The 17,102-nt window shown below is 39.3% G+C and overlaps 3 protein-coding genes across 6 annotated transcripts; 1 reads left to right on the top strand and 2 right to left on the bottom strand.

The window, feature by feature from the left end:
- Positions 1 to 154: 154 nt before the first annotated feature.
- LOC131313580 (pentatricopeptide repeat-containing protein At1g02370, mitochondrial-like) lies at positions 155 to 3,051 on the top strand. Its single transcript, XM_058341963.1, has 2 exons — positions 155 to 611; positions 1,643 to 3,051. The coding sequence occupies exons 1-2, from the start codon at positions 351 to 353 to the stop codon at positions 2,906 to 2,908; spliced, it is 1,527 nt and encodes a 508-aa protein (XP_058197946.1). The 5' UTR covers positions 155 to 350; the 3' UTR covers positions 2,909 to 3,051.
- A 194-nt stretch (positions 3,052 to 3,245) lies between these two features.
- On the bottom strand, positions 3,246 to 7,752 carry LOC131313581 (peptidyl-prolyl cis-trans isomerase CYP21-4-like). Of its 4 annotated transcripts, none has more exons than XM_058341964.1 (8): positions 7,599 to 7,752; positions 6,429 to 6,615; positions 5,894 to 5,933; positions 5,602 to 5,652; positions 5,193 to 5,278; positions 4,793 to 4,930; positions 4,544 to 4,697; positions 3,246 to 3,666 (listed from the first exon to the last, which is right to left on the bottom strand). In XM_058341964.1, exons 2-8 carry the CDS (start codon positions 6,575 to 6,577, stop codon positions 3,580 to 3,582), a joined length of 705 nt encoding a protein of 234 aa, XP_058197947.1. In that variant the 5' UTR covers positions 6,578 to 6,615; positions 7,599 to 7,752; the 3' UTR covers positions 3,246 to 3,579. The 4 variants fall into 4 exon arrangements, with proteins under 4 accessions (XP_058197947.1, XP_058197948.1, XP_058197950.1 ...); XM_058341965.1 differs by having other exon boundaries at positions 6,429 to 6,633; positions 7,599 to 7,749; XM_058341967.1 differs by having other exon boundaries at positions 7,487 to 7,600.
- Positions 7,753 to 11,254: 3,502 nt separating this feature from the next.
- Positions 11,255 to 16,338, bottom strand: LOC131313622 (ribonucleases P/MRP protein subunit POP1). Its single transcript, XM_058342025.1, has 10 exons — positions 15,710 to 16,338; positions 14,925 to 15,021; positions 14,610 to 14,717; positions 14,311 to 14,535; positions 13,992 to 14,110; positions 13,397 to 13,918; positions 13,068 to 13,176; positions 12,377 to 12,987; positions 11,818 to 11,985; positions 11,255 to 11,602 (listed from the first exon to the last, which is right to left on the bottom strand). The coding sequence occupies exons 1-10, from the start codon at positions 16,156 to 16,158 to the stop codon at positions 11,404 to 11,406; spliced, it is 2,607 nt and encodes an 868-aa protein (XP_058198008.1). The 5' UTR covers positions 16,159 to 16,338; the 3' UTR covers positions 11,255 to 11,403.
- Between the last annotated feature and the right edge of the window lie 764 nt (positions 16,339 to 17,102).

Raw genomic sequence — 17,102 nt, 5'->3', positions numbered from 1 at the left:
ATCCTTAACGTGTCAAATTTTTATCGAACAAATCAAAAACTCAAGCTCAGAGCCGAGCCGAGCTCGTAAGCTGGTCTGCTTATTTACTGCCCTCTTTCCCACCAAAGGGGCTTTTAGAAAGGGTAATTTTTCTCTTAACTTTTTTCTATCGGCACTTCTCTTCCCTTCCGAAATAAATCATCTAATAGATACACAAGAATGGAGTGCCGTTCAGGAAAATGTGAGCGTCAAAATTACGTCCCTTAACTTAACAAAACATCATCCCGTCCTCTCGTTTATCAACCATGAGTTAAAACCCTAGTAAAACCCCAACTGTAAAGTACAGCCGTTCTTCTGAAGAGAAATCGATAATGAACACTAGTCGCGTGTTCTTCGGCAGAGCGAGATGGATTAGTACGGCGGCGGTGGAGGCGGCAGCAGCGGCGGCAAAGCATCATCGGGGGAAGCAAGGGCAGCTTTACCAGAGGTTATCAGCGTTGGGAATTAGCGGAGGGACAGCGGGGCAGGCATTAAATGAGTACACAAGGGAGGGTAGAATCGCCAAGAAGCCCGAGCTCGAGCGATGCATCAAGGAACTCCGCAAGTACGGTCGATATCACCATGCTCTCGAGGTTTTTCTCTCCCTCTAGTATACTGCGCATTGCTGCTTAATTTTGATTGACGTTAGCAGTGTGCGATAATATATTTTGGAAAATGATTTTTGCGCCCACTTTTTTATAAATACGCTCCAAAATTTGTCATTACTTATTATTGCTCTTTTTGAGCCATAATGTTGGAGCTCGAAATTATTGGCAAAAAGTTGCTTCCTCTAGAGATTTGTCATTGGGTTGGAGATGCTAATTAGTTGTTGAGCAACTGGTGAAAGATATGTTAAATATGTTGGATGTTAGACTGACTTCATTTGTGCGTCAAGAAAACTATGATTCGGAGCAATTATTTTTGAAAGTTTTTTTTTTTTTTATTACCAAACAGAGGAGCTACCCCTGAAACAAAGCATACAAACAAGGAAAAAGGGTAAGGAACAGGCTCCCACCCTAACAACAAAAGAATAGAAGCAACTCTAGCCTAGAAAACACCCTTTGGACAAATAGATTGAGATTGTCTTATTTTTGAAAGTTGACAAGACTATATGAGGTTTTTTCAACTTTTAGCAACCAAAATTGTATGTATGTACTATGTATATACTAGTAATGTAGGTGTCTTGGGTCAGCTTGTGTGTGCTTTGAACTATTCCCAATAGACCCTCGGCCCCCTCCCACAGCTACCACCGTTACACATGCTTATGCGTGGGTTGAGATGGCCCAAAGAGTTGCTGACAAGGAGAATCAAACTTGCATCCTTTGGAGGGAGCAAACCACCAAGTCTCAGGCTAAGGCAATCCCTTGGGTTAGCAACCAAAGATATTGTCCAACATGGCGTCAGAATTTCCCCTTTTTCCCGAGTTAGGTTCTGGATTTGTATTTGGTTGTTGAAGTTTAGAAACTGCTGTGTATATGGAACCTGAATTTGAATCTAGCGTATGATCCACTCAATATTACTTGAGTGCGCATTTCAGCTGTTAAAGTAATGATGCTTATGCAAATCTGGTCGTATATGACTCTTTGAATGATTGTTGGACTGTTTCTTGATTTGGTTGATGCAGATATTTGAGTGGATGGAGATGCGGGACACAAGCTTCACATTCCGTGATTATGCAATACGCTTGGATCTTGTGTCAAAAGTTAGGGGAATAGCTGCAGCTGAGAATTACTTCAGCAGCCTGTTAAAACCTGAAAAGAACAAATTTACATATGGCGCCCTACTAAACTGCTATTGCAATGAAAAAATGATAGATAAGGCCCTGGCTCTCTTTAAGAAGATGGATGAGATGAACATTGCCTCTAATACTTTGACATATAACAATCTTATGTCACTCTACATGAGATTAGGCCAGCCTGAGAAAGTGCCTCCCTTGATTGAGGAGATGAGACAGAGGAACATCCCGCCAAGCACATTTTCTTTCAATCTCCTGATGCAGAGCCACTCATGCTTGAATGACATTGAGGGAGTAGAAAGAGTATTCAATGAGATGATGACTGGAAATGAAAAGGAATGCGATTGGACGACATATAGTAATTTGGCTGCTGTTTATGTTAAGGCTGGACTTCATGAGAAAGCTGAGTCTGCCCTTATAAAGTTGGAGGAAAAAATAGGACCTGCTAATCGTTTGGGACACCATTATCTGATTAGTTTGTATGCCGGTACCTCCAATTTAGGTGAAGTCCTTCGGGTTTGGAATTCCCTGAAGACCAATTTTCCAACAATCCCCAATATGAGTTACCTTATTTTTCTTCAGGCTCTTGCCAAACTTAATGATGTTGATGGTTTAAGGCGTTGCTTCGAGGAATGGAAGTCAAGTTGCTCCAGCTATGACATCAGGTTAGCAAATGCTGCTATAGGTGCTTACCTGAAAAATGACATGTTGGTGGCAGCTGAATCGGTGCTCCACGAGGCCATGAAGAGATCAAAGGGACCTTTTTTTTGGTCTTGGGACATGTTTATAGCGTTTTTCTTGAAGCAAAATCAAGTCGGTTCTGCTTTGAAGTGCTTGAAGGAAGCTATATCAGATGTTAAGGACAATGAAAGGCATCCAATCTCTGTCAGTCTCGATAAATTTTTGAAGTATTTTGAAGAAGAGAGAGACGTTGATGGTGCTGAAGAGTTATGCCAGATGTTGAAGATGGTTAACCATCTTGATTCCAAGTTCTACCATTCTTTGATTCAGATTTATATCGCTGCTGGCAAACCAGTGCCTGATATGTGTTGGAGGATGGAGGAGGATGGTATTGAAATCAACTCGGAGATAGAGAATTTGCTTGAAAGGGTGTGCCCTAATGACTTGACATCGCAAACAGTTACACTCGAATGATGACTCCATTTCTTAGTCTTTTGGGAGCAGTGGAAAGTTGGAATTGTTTTCAGCAGAAATATCACTTTGTTGATGTTAAACTTGTTTGTGGGGAATATTATTTTCCCCATTTTGAAGAGGAAATTGCATTTACATTTTGAATATTTGTCATCTGTTGCACTTAATGAGTTGTTATTTGAGTCAGTTAACGAACAGGAGAGCAGTGTCTTTAATCCAAAGAAAAACAAAATAAGTTGCCATAAAGGGAGCAAATTGACCGTAAAAACCCAACACAAGGCAAAAGAAAAGAACAATGAGGCATGTGTGCTTCTGTGTGAGAGAGAAGGAAAGAGAGAGAGAAGCAAAAACCAGTATCCCAACATAATATCATATCACCATACTTTGTCTACAACCATGATCCCAAGTCTGAAGTCCAGTGTAAGGCAAATTGTATCACCAAAGTTTCAAGATAGAACCCTATTACAAAGCATAATTGACAAGCTCTTCTTGCTATCACTAGTAAGGACTGCAACCTAAGTACAATATATAACAATGTCAATACCTACAACAGAAGCCAAGAAATGCTTAGGTCCACCATATACCTCTTGGTTGCTTGATGATTTGAGCAATTCGTCGTAAAAGTTGGGGAACCCATGCAATTGAAAGAAGCTCCAAACTGAAAACACATCCATTTAGACCTTCTGTTTCAAGGTGACATTGGTGATCCCTATAGGAGATTTAGGTTGATAATGTTCATCCGTATCCACCTCTTCTATTTCCTGGTGCGCAGCAGGTCATGCATTCAACGTGAATTAGGAACATTCTTAAGTCTAAATTTTTTTTTGGATAAGCAAAGTCTAAACATCTTGCTGATATAAAACATGTAGTACAAAAACATGGTATCTAGATAGCTGAAAGGATGAAAGATTCCCCAAACTTAGCATCATTCTAACTCCTCCTGGTTTGTAATATGTGAAAAGATTAAAGATACCAACTGGCTTGAATATGACAATTCAGTCAGTTTTACTGCACCTTCATAGGCAACTGTGTCGACTAGATGTGAAAAGGTAAGGAATGAGATAAGTAATCCATCCTGATCCAAACTAGATACTCGTGTCGTTTAATTTTTAGTCATCTTTGAAGAATAAGAAAAGCTCACATTTGATAGTATGCATATGACCTATCTATCACCTTTCCTAAAAAATTTGTTCAATTAAGCAAAGTCCTAAATCCAGATCAAAATATTTCCACGCCATAAAAAATATTTTGTAACCATAAGAAACATTTAAGAGTGGCATATGTGACAAAGCATCGTGAATGACATACATCATAAATGATACTATAAATAGTAGTATAGTACCATACATGCTTTAACCTCCTTTTTCAAATTAGCTATCATTAGAGGTTTACAGTTAACAAAGAAGCTTTTTTGGGTTGAATATCTCGTATCCACATCGACTACACTTCCCGAAATAACCAAAAAGATTCATCATCAGGGTTGGATAATACGTAGGATCCATGATTCCAAAGTGCATGCTTTATGCTCGAAGCACACAAACTAAAACATCCATGTGATCATAAAACATCCACATGTTAATAATCGGTCATGAAAGTAAGGGAAGGAGACCAAGAGAGAAAGCGAGGAGAGCTTACAACCTGAACAATGTCCTCTCCCCTAATGACCCGCCCAAACACAATCAGTTTTTCACTTAGATCTGCTGGGATTGGTGCAGTCGTAATGAAAAGTTCCCATCCCTCTTCGTCATGTTTTGCCTTTGAAGTACCAAGCACAAAAGTCTCACGCTTCATGCTGGACCAAAATCAGAATTCGATAGCCAGGTTAGAAACGATAAGCATTATAGGGAGAAAAAGGTTACTCCAAGTTGTACCGCATGGGGGCCAAACCTCGTGTCATGTCGGCTGTTAAGCTTTCCTCTCAGAGTCCAATTTTCTGTAGATCCAGGTCCATCAAAACTACTTCCTTGAATCACAAAGTTCTTAACTATATGGCGAAAAGGCATCTCCTTGAAGTAACCCCTCTGACTGAAAAATCATTTGAACTTACATGGTCAAATAATCAATGACAGCAAATTACTCAATCACATGTTGGAGAATCACAAAGAAATAAAACACCAAACCCCTATCCCAGTTAAGGGCTATTATTATTAAGAACAAAATGAGTAAATGTGTACAAGGAAACTTAAGGACAAATAAGTATAAAGCGATCAACTGGGGCATCCAATTAAGTAGTGCTTATACGAATCCACAAAATGGATATAACAGCAGAGATCAGTCAATTGCCCACCATAGATTGATAAACTCATCAACCACCCCAGCAGAACCTTCCTTGTATAACTCGACTGTAATTGAGCCTTTTGTGGTACTTAAAATCTGTTTAAAAAGGAAAAAATACATTAATGCACAATAAGGAAGAACAAAGAGAGAAGACATCAAAACCCCCACCAAAATTAAAAAAAATCCATGCATGTCCCAATACAGGTAAAATAACAACCGAAGAAATGGAGATATGACAAAATAGTAGCTCCCTGCAACATTTTTGTATCTGGAGGTTCTAGTACTGTCTAACTGACCAATAAACAAACAGTTTTCTCCAGAGCAGAATTTGGTTTAAAATCAATACCAATCCTGTGGATCAACTTTCAAAAAAAGAAGTAAAATTCATTTACAGTTAAGCAGCGTATCAAGAAACTTACAGCATATCTGGCAACACCAGAGTTCCTTTCATCTGCAAAATCATCTTCACTCTGCAGCATTTACATGGCGAAACATGGATAAAGTAGGAATTGATGATGGTTGCTTTAAAGGAATAAGGATTTATAATCAACAAATGCATAAACCGGGGGAATGAATCTTGAATTGTCAAACTAATGTGATGAAAGAGGAAGCCATAAGTGATCTACGAACTTCCTTTCAGTGCAAATTCATGCTAGAGAAAGCTAAAACTATCAAGAAAGCAAGTAACAAAGTTCTCTGGTAAAATTATACCTCAAGAACTGATGACGGATCCATTGTTAGAATTTTTGACCTACACACAAGGTAGAATGCAAAAGTTTAAAGCCACATAATGCCCTCTTTCTGTGGTCATAATTAAAGGGTATTTTCCAGCTGTTCTAATATCGTACTAAATATGTGTACGACTCCAACAGGCATTCTGAAGTTTTGGAAAGCACCTGGCTTGAATTAAAGTTCTCGATTCACTAATTCAACATTTGGGATATTCCTAATATTTCGAATTCAGAAATCACTCTCGAACCTTCACAGTTCCAGAATAGTTGTAAACTAATACCCATCATCCACCAACTCATATAATCCAGCAACGGTTCCAAACAAATTTCTTCAATTTTAGCTTAACTATCCCCACCATCTTCGAACAGATACTATTGAAAACTTCAATTTGTCCTCAACAACAGCGCACGCACGCACAAAAGTGGCATCCCAATCCACAATGTTATACCAATCACTCGATCCACTTCAGCAGAATAAACAAAGTATCAGTTCAACAAAAAAGACTCAAACAAACCTCTGAGTCCAATGTCTGTAAGTGGCAAACACGAAAAACAGCACCGCAATAATTAAGATGTACAGAACAACTGTAGTGACACTGATACGACTAGGACCCTTCTTCTTCTTGCTTTGTTGTAGAAGAGCTTGAGGTTTGATCCTCACCATGATCTCTAAAATTCAGCTCTAGCTGTTGCTATAAAATCCTGGGATGCACACAAAACCTGTCAATCGAAGTGATATCCAGCACTCAAATCCAAATTTGTTTAACCAACTACAAACTAGGAAATTGAGAAATTAAACACAAGCATACACAAGTGCATCAATAAGGCACTGCAGACCATAAGAGCATTCCAAACACTGAAAAAGGTTAGCCAAAGTACATAAAAGAGTAAAATTTGTATTTTGTCTGGCCACCTTTACATGGATGTCGTTCCAACACAACTCTCCATGGCTATTCATTTCAAATAACTTAACATAGCTGTAATGTGTCATCCTTCCACAGGCCGGCCAAATTCGCCTAGCCTCCATTGGCTGGTTAAATTTAGCCAGTGAAAAGGGCAACCGGTCTTTTGACTGGACAATTAGAGAGTCCGTTAGAGTTGCGAAAACAACTCATGTTTGGCTATTTCCCCCAACAAGGCCTTCCGAGCCTTTTGGTGATGTTCTAAGCCCAAAGATCCAAATCGAGTTCCGAATACTCTTATTATAGGGATCATTAATGCCCAGTTTTTGCATCCAATCTTAACTTCATTAACTTAATGCCCGTCCTTGAATATTTACACAATAAACATAATTCAAGAGGACCCAAAAGTTCTTGGAGATCTAGCATAAAATTGCAGATAGCAATCTCTATATGAACCCAATCTGACATCTAACAAACTTCACGAGTACGTATAATTAAGAAAAAGATATTTGGAGGCAAATGTAAGTTTGAAGTTTTGAACTAGTTGCCTCTTCACAATAGATTACAAATCTACTAAGGATCAGAGATAGAAAAAAATAGCGAAGACACAAGAAACTTTGCTTGGGTACTGAGGAAAAAAGAAGGTAAACATAAAATTGAACAAAACCCACCAGCCCAGAACTTTATTTCTACATCAGAATGACCAAAACCAAACCCCGGGAGAAAGGCGTAACGATATGGGATTTGATCCAAAGATATTGGATCGAACAGTAGAGCACATACCTGAAGGTGAATCTCTGAGAGAAGACAGCCGGGTTCGGTTGGCGAGATTCGTTTTTCAGTTCCATTTAAATTTGTTGCCGCTGGCGTGTCTGTTTCCCACTTGTCGATTGTTCCAAAGGGGGCTGCTCAGCCTGGGTGTCGTTCCGGGCTCTAAAAAAATTAATCAGAATCGTTTATTTCGTAGATTTTAGGCTCATTTTGTTTCGATGTTAAATGTTTTATCTGAAAACAAACTTTAAATTTTTATTTTTTGATATTTTTATTTTTCGATGTTTGGTTGGTACTTAAAAAATATTTTCACAAATCGACAAAAAAGTGTAGCGAGAGATGAGGGGCTTAAATAGTGGAGAGATCTAAGAATATTAGAATTGAACCTGTGTCAGGACTGACGATCGAGAAAACTGAGTAGTGAGAATTGCAGTAGAGGACAATGAGTTTATTTGGGAGAATAATTTACGAAAGATTTAAGGATAAGTCATTTTCATCCAATTAATGGAAAATGTATTACGGCTCCGTTTGTTTGGGCGTAAAATATTTTCCGGTAAAATATTTTACTTATTTTCAAGTATTTTGTTGTGTAAAAAATGAGGAAAACATTTTACATGTAAAACATTTTCCATTAATCGGATGAAAATAACTTACCTTTAAATCTTCCGTAAGTTATTTTGTGAAATGAACCCGCTGTCTTTTACTGCAATTCTCACACTGCTCAGTTTCATCGATTATCATTCCTGACCTACGTTCAATTCCAATATTCTCAGAAGATCGCTCCTCCAGCTCCTCCTCTCTCTTTACATTTTATTTTCGATTGCTGAAAATATTTTTCAAGTACCAACCAAACACCGAAAACTAAAAGTTTGAAGTTTGTTTTCTGAAAAAATATTTTACATAGAAAACATTTTACATCAAAACAAGAGCAGTCTGCATGTAAACCATTTTCTTCATTTTTTACATAACCAAACACCGAAAAAATAGGTAAAATATTTTACCAGAAAACATTTTATGCCCAAACAAACGGAGCCTTAATGCATAATATATTCCTGTAAAAAATCAAGGCAATCCAACATCACCAACCCAGTAGCAAATCACGTTTACTTCGACACATGAACAGCAAATCCAATTTAAAAGATGCCTATCAAAATTATTTGGCACTATCAAAATTATTTGGCACTATCAATAAGCAGTCATTGTCCGATGGACTTAATTTTGTACAAGGTTGCTGTTCTCGTTTGAATCTAAACAACGAATGATTCAGATTAAGTTTTTGGGACTTTATCTATACAACAAGACAGGTAGATGATCAAAACTCAACCATTTGATTTACATCTTATGACTCCAAAATAACTGGTCCGTTTAATAAAAATTAGGTATATAGGATCTCATAAAAATAGGAATATAGGATTTCATTACATTGACAACATCACTTAGGAAGAAGTGAACATGGCTGGTAAAATGTAGGGAATTTTATTTAAGAACATGACAAATACACTCACACACTTAGGATCCAATGAGGGATCCCGCACGGCCTTACCGTGCGGGACTCCCCTTTCCCGATCAAATTGCGACGATCCGAGCCACTCAAAGTGTGCAGAACGTGATTTTAACGGTACCGCGAGAAATCAGCAAAAAAATGATCGGGAAGGACTTGATCCGAGCAGTTTTTTACTGAACCGTTCAATAAAAAACTATTTGGATCAAGCCCTTCCCGGTCATTTTTTTTGCTGATTTCTCGCGGGTACCCTTAAAATCACGTTCTGATCACTTTGAGCGGCTCAGATGGTTGCAATTCGATCGGGAAAGGGGAGTCCCGCACGGTAAGGACGTGCGGGATCCTTTAGGAGATCCGGACTGTACACTCACATATCTATCAACTTTGCACTAGAATCTCTTGGGCCCTTGGGGTTGCCCAGTCATCAAGACTCGTAAATTAGCTGAGTCCTAAAATCTCATATTCGAAACATATGTTATCAACTCCTATGAGATCAATTCATTCAAAACTTTTTGTCCTACATTTAATCGAGCTTCACGCTAGTGAATGATAGAAATTGGTTTCCAAGATTTTGCACTGGGTGGCGTGAGACGTTAAAAATGAAGTATATATACATTTACCTTTGTTTCCAAGACAAGTTTGGAAATTTTTGGAGTACAACAAAAGATGCATTAAAAATATAAGCGAAATCTTTAAGCCGCTCTAGCTTTGTGAGAACCAACCACCACACTCCTAGGCACTTTCCTTTACTACTGCAGATACAAAACAGTTCCAAAGGTTTTGTAAGTAAATTAAACAAGAACAGTTCGATGCATCAGGTAAAGAAGGGGCTAAGAGCTCTCGAGTTAACATCAAGAAATCAGTAAATATCTTGACATTGTGAATTCAATTGCTCCTGGCCCATTGAAGAGCAGAGAACACTGTATTACCAAGCCGCTTGTCTTTCCTCCATGCTCTATCTATCACGGTACGAGTCACCCTGCCATTAGGGATCCCATGAGCAATATCACTCCAAACGTTCTAGGATTAGCCCGCCACCTTTCCCTGGCACAGAACCTCCAGATTGAGTTACCACAAAAACAAAAAAATAACCCCTCCAGATTGAGCAATAGGGAACTCAGCTTTCAGTCAGAAGGGAACTAAATAAGCAGCGAACCTCCCTCAACACCTCATCCACTGAGAAGGAGAAACCTTGATACACAAGATGATTTATCCTACACCATAATACCGAAGAGGATACGTAAGGGCAGAGATATCAGGCGCATCTTGATCCATTGAGCAAACCAGCCCGGAAACAGCACAGGCCCACTTCAAAATTAAGCCCCAAGGTAGTAGCTCTCAACAGGTAACGGGCATTGGGGCTAGAGAAAAAAAGAAGTTAAATGGTTTCCCCTTCCTTGTGGCAAGAAGGGCATGCCCAGCCAACAGGTCTCTCTTCCTACGCACCAAGGACTCTATCACGGCCAAAAATCTGTGAATAACCTTCCATAGCAGCAAAACAAATTGAGGAGGAAGTTAAATGATTTATCCTACACCATAATACCGAAGAGGATACGTAAGGGCAGAGATATCAGGCGCATCTTGATCCATTGAGCAAACCAGCCCGGAAACAGCACAGGCCCACTTCAAAATTAAGCCCCAAGGTAGTAGCTCTCAACAGGCAACGGGCATTGGGGCTAGAGAAAAAAAGAAGTTAAATGGTTTCCCCTTCCTTGTGGCAAGAAGGGCATGCCCAGCCAACAGGTCTCTCTTCCTACGCACCAAGGACTCTATCACGACCAAAAATCTGTGAATAACCTTCCATAGCAGCAAAACAAATTGAGGAGGAAGTTTGAATCCTCAAACCGTTCCCCACAAATGAAAGGATATTCCAGAAGATATACCAAAATTTTGAAATAAGGCAAAGCAATATGCAGATTTAACAATGAAAACACATAAGCATACATAATGTGACGAATAAATAAAATTCGAACCACAAAGGTGTGAAACGCCGCTCTTCTAATCTTAAGCAACAAATTGCACAGGAAAGGTTGGGAAATGCTTTTTTGGCTGCCTGTTTTACTGTTTGCAAGAGTAAGTAGTAGCAAAATACACAAACCCCAAACAGGGGAAGTGTATTCGTCCTGCATTGGTTTGAGTTGGCAAAAACACAGATAACACAGCCACGTACCCAATAGCTTATATTTTCTATATCTCCAGAACAAAAAACAGCTTCCATATGCATACGTATATATATACACTATATATCTGCAATATTCTGCCTGAACATTTCATGCTCCATGACAGCATAAAAAAGCTATAGGGTAAGACCGCACATTACAAGAACTCCAAATCTTCTTTATTTTGCTCAAGCACAATGGTGGCAAGAGCAAGTCTATATGCAGTAGATCTCAGGTTCCTAACTAGTACATATATCTCTTTCCTCCTCCGCTTCACTGGCATTGCATTCCACTGCTCCTCTCTAAGCCCAGCAAGCAAGGTTGCCTCACATACAGCCTCTGCAGAGGGCTTCTTGCTGCGGCAAACAAAAAAGATAACAAACTTACTTCAAAACAAAAAAAAAGGGTAAGGAATGAAGGAGGAAATTGGAGAGGAAAGATAAGCTGGGAAGCATGGTAATTTTATTTCCACCACAATTCCATAATTCCAATTGACCTGCACGGTTCCACTTTGGTCCTTTCAGCAGATTATGAATCCATACAAGATGTACCAGAACAAAAGCATACTAACCTTCCCCGAACAACTCCACTTGTGACAAAACCAAGGGGCCACCTATGCAATTCTTTGACTATTGGGTCCTCAGGTATTTGGAGCTCCCATTTACCAGAAGGTTGCTGCTCAAAGTACGATCCCACAGAAGACTGCGGTATTTGAAGTTCTTCCCTGTTAATGCTTAATCTGCATCGTTTCAAGCAAGTTCGTTTACCCAGGGGGGTGTTGCAGTCTAAAACTTGACAGTTTACCCATGCAGCAATGGAGAACTATTGTAAGACCTACCATACAACATACAATATCTACTATCTTAACCATTTAATAAATACTTCCCACGTCAAGGAAAAGATAACTTAATGGATGAGAAAGTGATTACAAAATACTAAATCCATGAATTTCAAGGAGATGAACATGGAGTTTTCAACAAATCCCAAAATATAAATAGTTCATGCATGAATTTTTAAAAGTAGAAGAGAAAAGCTTCTCGTGAAAAGCAACTCTTTGGATGACGCTCCCACTCATTTTTATCCAACTGGACAGGCTATGACATAACATAAGAAGTTGCTAGAAAGAAAACCTGGATATCCACGACTTTATATCAGTGTAACGAGGCGCACAAACAACTGCTCCTTCTTCGAAGACGCCACCTTTGTATGCATGCAGAATAACTCTAAGGAAACATAGTCTTCCGCCGCCGTTAGTTAGGGTGGTGACCCCCTTTGGGGTCCGACTAAGCCTTTCATCATCTTTCATGAACTTATCAATACTATTCTTCAAATCAGGTAAATCGGATTTGGGGAACAAAAGCAAATGATCGCCACGTATTTCACCCAGAAAATGTCTCAACATATTTGACGTCCTTGCTACAAATCCGTCAGACATAAACCCATGATGACCAAGGGCTAATACGTCACTTCTTTGACAATCTAACTTTTTGCATGAGTTTTCATTGACCACGTTTATAGAACACTGTTCCTTGGAGAGAGTTTCAGCATCTTCCACTCTACTTGATTCTTTCTCAAGACTACATAGGACAGTTTCCCATGGAGGTGGTATGGGAATCCTGACTGGTCTCATGGCAGGAGGACGAAGTTCCATTTTTTCATCAGATGCAGCTGCTTTATTTGCCATAAAGGAAGAATATGCATTGCAATCAGGAAAACCTGAAGGAAAATATGGTAACCCAGCCTGCAAGATGAAGATGTTTTATACTGCAATATACAAGCAACTTAAGTGATGGTTACAGAGAGTAAGGTGTACCCACTTACTTCGTGGGCAATCCAATGCTTCTCTGTCGAACCAATTGCATGAGCACCTCCAGAGATTAGGGGGACCCAGAAAACCTTGACCCAACTCAAAGGGAGTATGATTGACCATCTGACATACAATTTTGCGAACAAGCTATCAGGCAAAAATTATACCATCGCTTGCGACACAAGAATAGGCAACCACGAACAAACTTTGTAAGACTGTTATTTGCTGCATGCTCTAGAAGCAACAGAAGAGAGACGCCTTAAACAAAATCTAGAGTTAAAAAGACATGCCAGGAAAGTTAGTTTGACCACAAACAGTGCCAACACAGAACTAGAAAAAGTACCTTATGATGGAGCCCCTTTTGTTACTGTCATTTGCAAGCAGAATGGGGCAAAATCCACAAAAGTGTCCCCCAATTGAAGCATTTTGTTTTCCTAAATTTGTGTTACCAAGGCAAAAGAAATCCAGCTTCTGCTGATGTTTGGCGATGCAAAGAACATTATCTTCCACTGGAGGGAGAAATCCTTTGCTGGCATCCCACAAATCCATGCTGTCAGAGAGAGCACTACCCTCTTCAGGTTCTAACAATGATGATGAAAGTAACTCGGTATTCTCACTAGGAATCCCACCTGAGGCACTTAGTTTTTCACCCTCTCTCGTATTACCCAAGTTGCTAGTAGAATCTACTTTAGGAACATGTTCAACCTTTTCCTCAGACAAAGCACGGGGATCAATAACGGTAAGAGAAGTTATTGAAGAAGGAGTATGATGTTGATTTTCAAGAATGGAAATCTTCTTGAAAGAAGTTTTGGCATCAGAACCCATATGCGAACATTTACGCAACTGTCCAGAGTTATCTGCAATACTGCACGGCCAGTCAAAAGCTATTTACACATCTAACCCATTCCTTGCAACAAACTCTGCTCCGTATAACTCACCTGGTAACAGGATGCAATATCTTTTGAAGAAGCTGAAATGACTTTGATCCCATAATTTCCAACTTTGCTAGTTTACCTTGGAGAGAGATGCAATTGATCAGCGAACCAGTTTCGTCCATCTGAAAGATAAGAGGTGACACACATATTCAATAGAAAAAACATGTAATCTCCATATTTTTAGCCAGCACCTTGTTTGTTTTACAGACGATAACAATCATTGAAAACACGAACAGAGGATATGACTGTTTCTTGAGCATCTTTGGGGCAGCAGGGGCGGTAGAACAACATCCGTAAGTTCAAAAGAAAGATTAAAATATACCTGTTTTTGAGAAGCAAGTTTCAGCGCATCATAAGCTTCACTGAAAGCGGAAGCATGTATCCATACCAAGAGCTGGCGAAAAGAAGAACCTTCAATCCCCTGTCGCCCATTGTATCCATCAGCACTATGATAATCTGCATCAACTACATCTTGCCGCTGGAAAGGTCGCCACATATAGGTCACAGGAGCAACAGCCGGAGAAAAGGGTGCGCCAGGATGATGGAGCTGCAGAAACGACAAAAAAAAGTAGATAATTTCATAAACAACGACATAGGAGAGTATGCAACAGGGTTACCCACCATAGCGCTCCCATAAATAGCACCGGATAGAACAAGATGGGAAATGTGCTCAGAGTCCGATGGTTGAGAGAATACAAGCACTGTGCTTAGCACCTGCAATAATGAACTCTGGAAGACATAACAAAAGGCAAGGAAGGTTAAGATTCTACATCAGAAACAAACATAGTAGATGGAAGTCAATACCCTTAATGGATCAAGGGCGGTGAATATTTTATAAGCATTTTCAAAAGACGAATTGAGTAAAGAATAAACAAAAGCAGGTCACCAAAAAAGAAGCGCAAATCATGAAGGTTACAGAGAAAAGGGAATCCCAACCTCTGGACCCTCCAACTGGATGGCTCCATAGTAGCTCGCATCATGCATGAGTACCCCATCTCTGAATCTTTTCAAGAGAGCCCTTGAACCCCTTCCCCTACACCATATATACAATAGGATATATATGCATCAATTCTTCCATATCACCATCTGAAGGACCAAGTCCAAGGAATTAAAGCATGTACAGAGGTGGCGGAAAGTATGAGGTAGCAAGTTTTTTATCCATTTGAGGCTTCTCCAACCATCTGGTACTCCAAATTTCACACAAGAAACACATTCCTTTAGGCTTTAGGGCATTTCCATCCCTTGCTCAAACTTAAACGTGCGTAAAAAATCTTCTCCTCCTCTATTCATTTAAGGTTTTACTCAAGTTCATGATTAAATTTGGGTTTTTTCAGAGGTGTTTCACGTCAAATCATGTTTTTACTGGAACTAATGAAACAAAAGGGCAGGAGATGGACTTATCGTCATCGATAGTACTTTCTTAGATTGCGAATCTCAACAAAATGAACAAAGTTACTTTGGCGTCAACGACAACGCATTACCTAAGCAACAACGCTAGCTCAGTTAGCTAGAGTCTTTGCACCTCGGTAGGAGGTCAAGGATTTGATAGTTTCTTCTTGCGTGAAGGCGCTGTCTCTTTATTTAGAGTAGTATTTGTAATAGTTGGACTTATTATAGTGCTTGTGAAAATATTGTCATGTTATTCACATTGGAAGTAAAATTGTCAAGAACTTACCGCTGACGATGAGAAAAAAAGAAAAACAGCGAAAACAAAGCATTACCTGCCCTGCAAAACAAGAGGGAGGTGAAAACCCCACTGCTTAGTCATCGTAAACCGCTTGGCATGCCACACATGCGTTCTCAATCTCTTGGTCCCATCACCCGAAGTAGAATACCCACTCTCTGGATTCTTCTTAAGCTCTATCCTCCTGCGTACTCGACGAGGAACCTTTTCCCCCTGCCTTTTCGCCGGCGCCACGTCATCGCCCAAACGGACAACTCCTTCGCCTAACTTCCGCCTCTTCCTGTGCCGATTTTTCGCGACGCGATTGTCGTGGCTGGTAGTTCTCCTCCTCTTGTTTCTCCGAGATCGAAAATCGTTGTTCGAACGGTTCGCAACGATTGAGTGAAGAGTCTCGAGTTCAGCAGCTCTGGATTCCGCAAATTTCTGCACGTTTAGGGATCGAGGAGGGGCTGAGACGCGACGTTGTTTGCTTCCTTCCACTGCCATTGAAGACTGCTGTATGTATGATAGCAGTAACGTTTGGCTTTGATCACATTCACTGTAGCCAAGCTGTCCGTGACATTGCTGAGCCTCCGAAGAACAAAGTGATGTGAACTGTGAAGTCCACAACCCTGGCCCAGTATAAACCCTAACGCAATGTTTGGACTTGATTTCTACTCCATTTTGTAAGCGCTCCTTCTATCGTTAGTCTACTGAGTTAATAATAATTACTTTTACATAATAAGACAAGAAAAACATGTTAATATATATTTACATATTTGTTATTATAAGTCTATTGAACTAATTTTATAATTTTTTAAAAAGAAATATAATATTGTATAGTCTCCAAAATTAGCTAAAGACTACTTTCAATACGAGTCATACGACATTGAATAGCTATAATAATTTGCATAACTTTGAATTATGTAGTATATAGACGAGTGTGATTTCGTTAGGGGTGAATATCATGTAGTATTTTAATTGTGTTATTTGAAGTTTTGGAGTCATTTCGAATTTGGATCAAAATGCATTATGACTTAAATGTACCATATATTTTGACGTTAATTCGATCTATTGAAAACCATTTAGTGTTTGGGTTAACATTAAGAGATGTGATTTTGGCACTCTACTTTTAGTCAATGGCACTTCACTTTTAGTTTTGTTTTCTCACATGATCAAAACACAAAATGGAATGCCAATAGCTAAAATTATGGTGTCAAAATCAATTTCCTAACATTAATTCATTTCTTTACAAAATATTTAGAAGTTGTACAATAAAAAATCGGTCTTGCTATTGGGGTTGACGATAAGTACACTATAAAACAAGAAAAATACGTAATTTTATGTACTTTTGCACCTTTTAATACACATTCACACACTTATTATTGTTAACCAATTGGGCTAATTTTAGAATTTTCCATAAAAAATTAGACCATGTCAGGTCATTTGTT

This window comes from Rhododendron vialii, chromosome 13a (assembly GCF_030253575.1).
Source record: "Rhododendron vialii isolate Sample 1 chromosome 13a, ASM3025357v1".
Lineage (NCBI taxonomy): Eukaryota > Viridiplantae > Streptophyta > Magnoliopsida > Ericales > Ericaceae > Rhododendron > Rhododendron vialii.
This window is presented reverse-complemented; position numbering and strand designations above follow the sequence as displayed.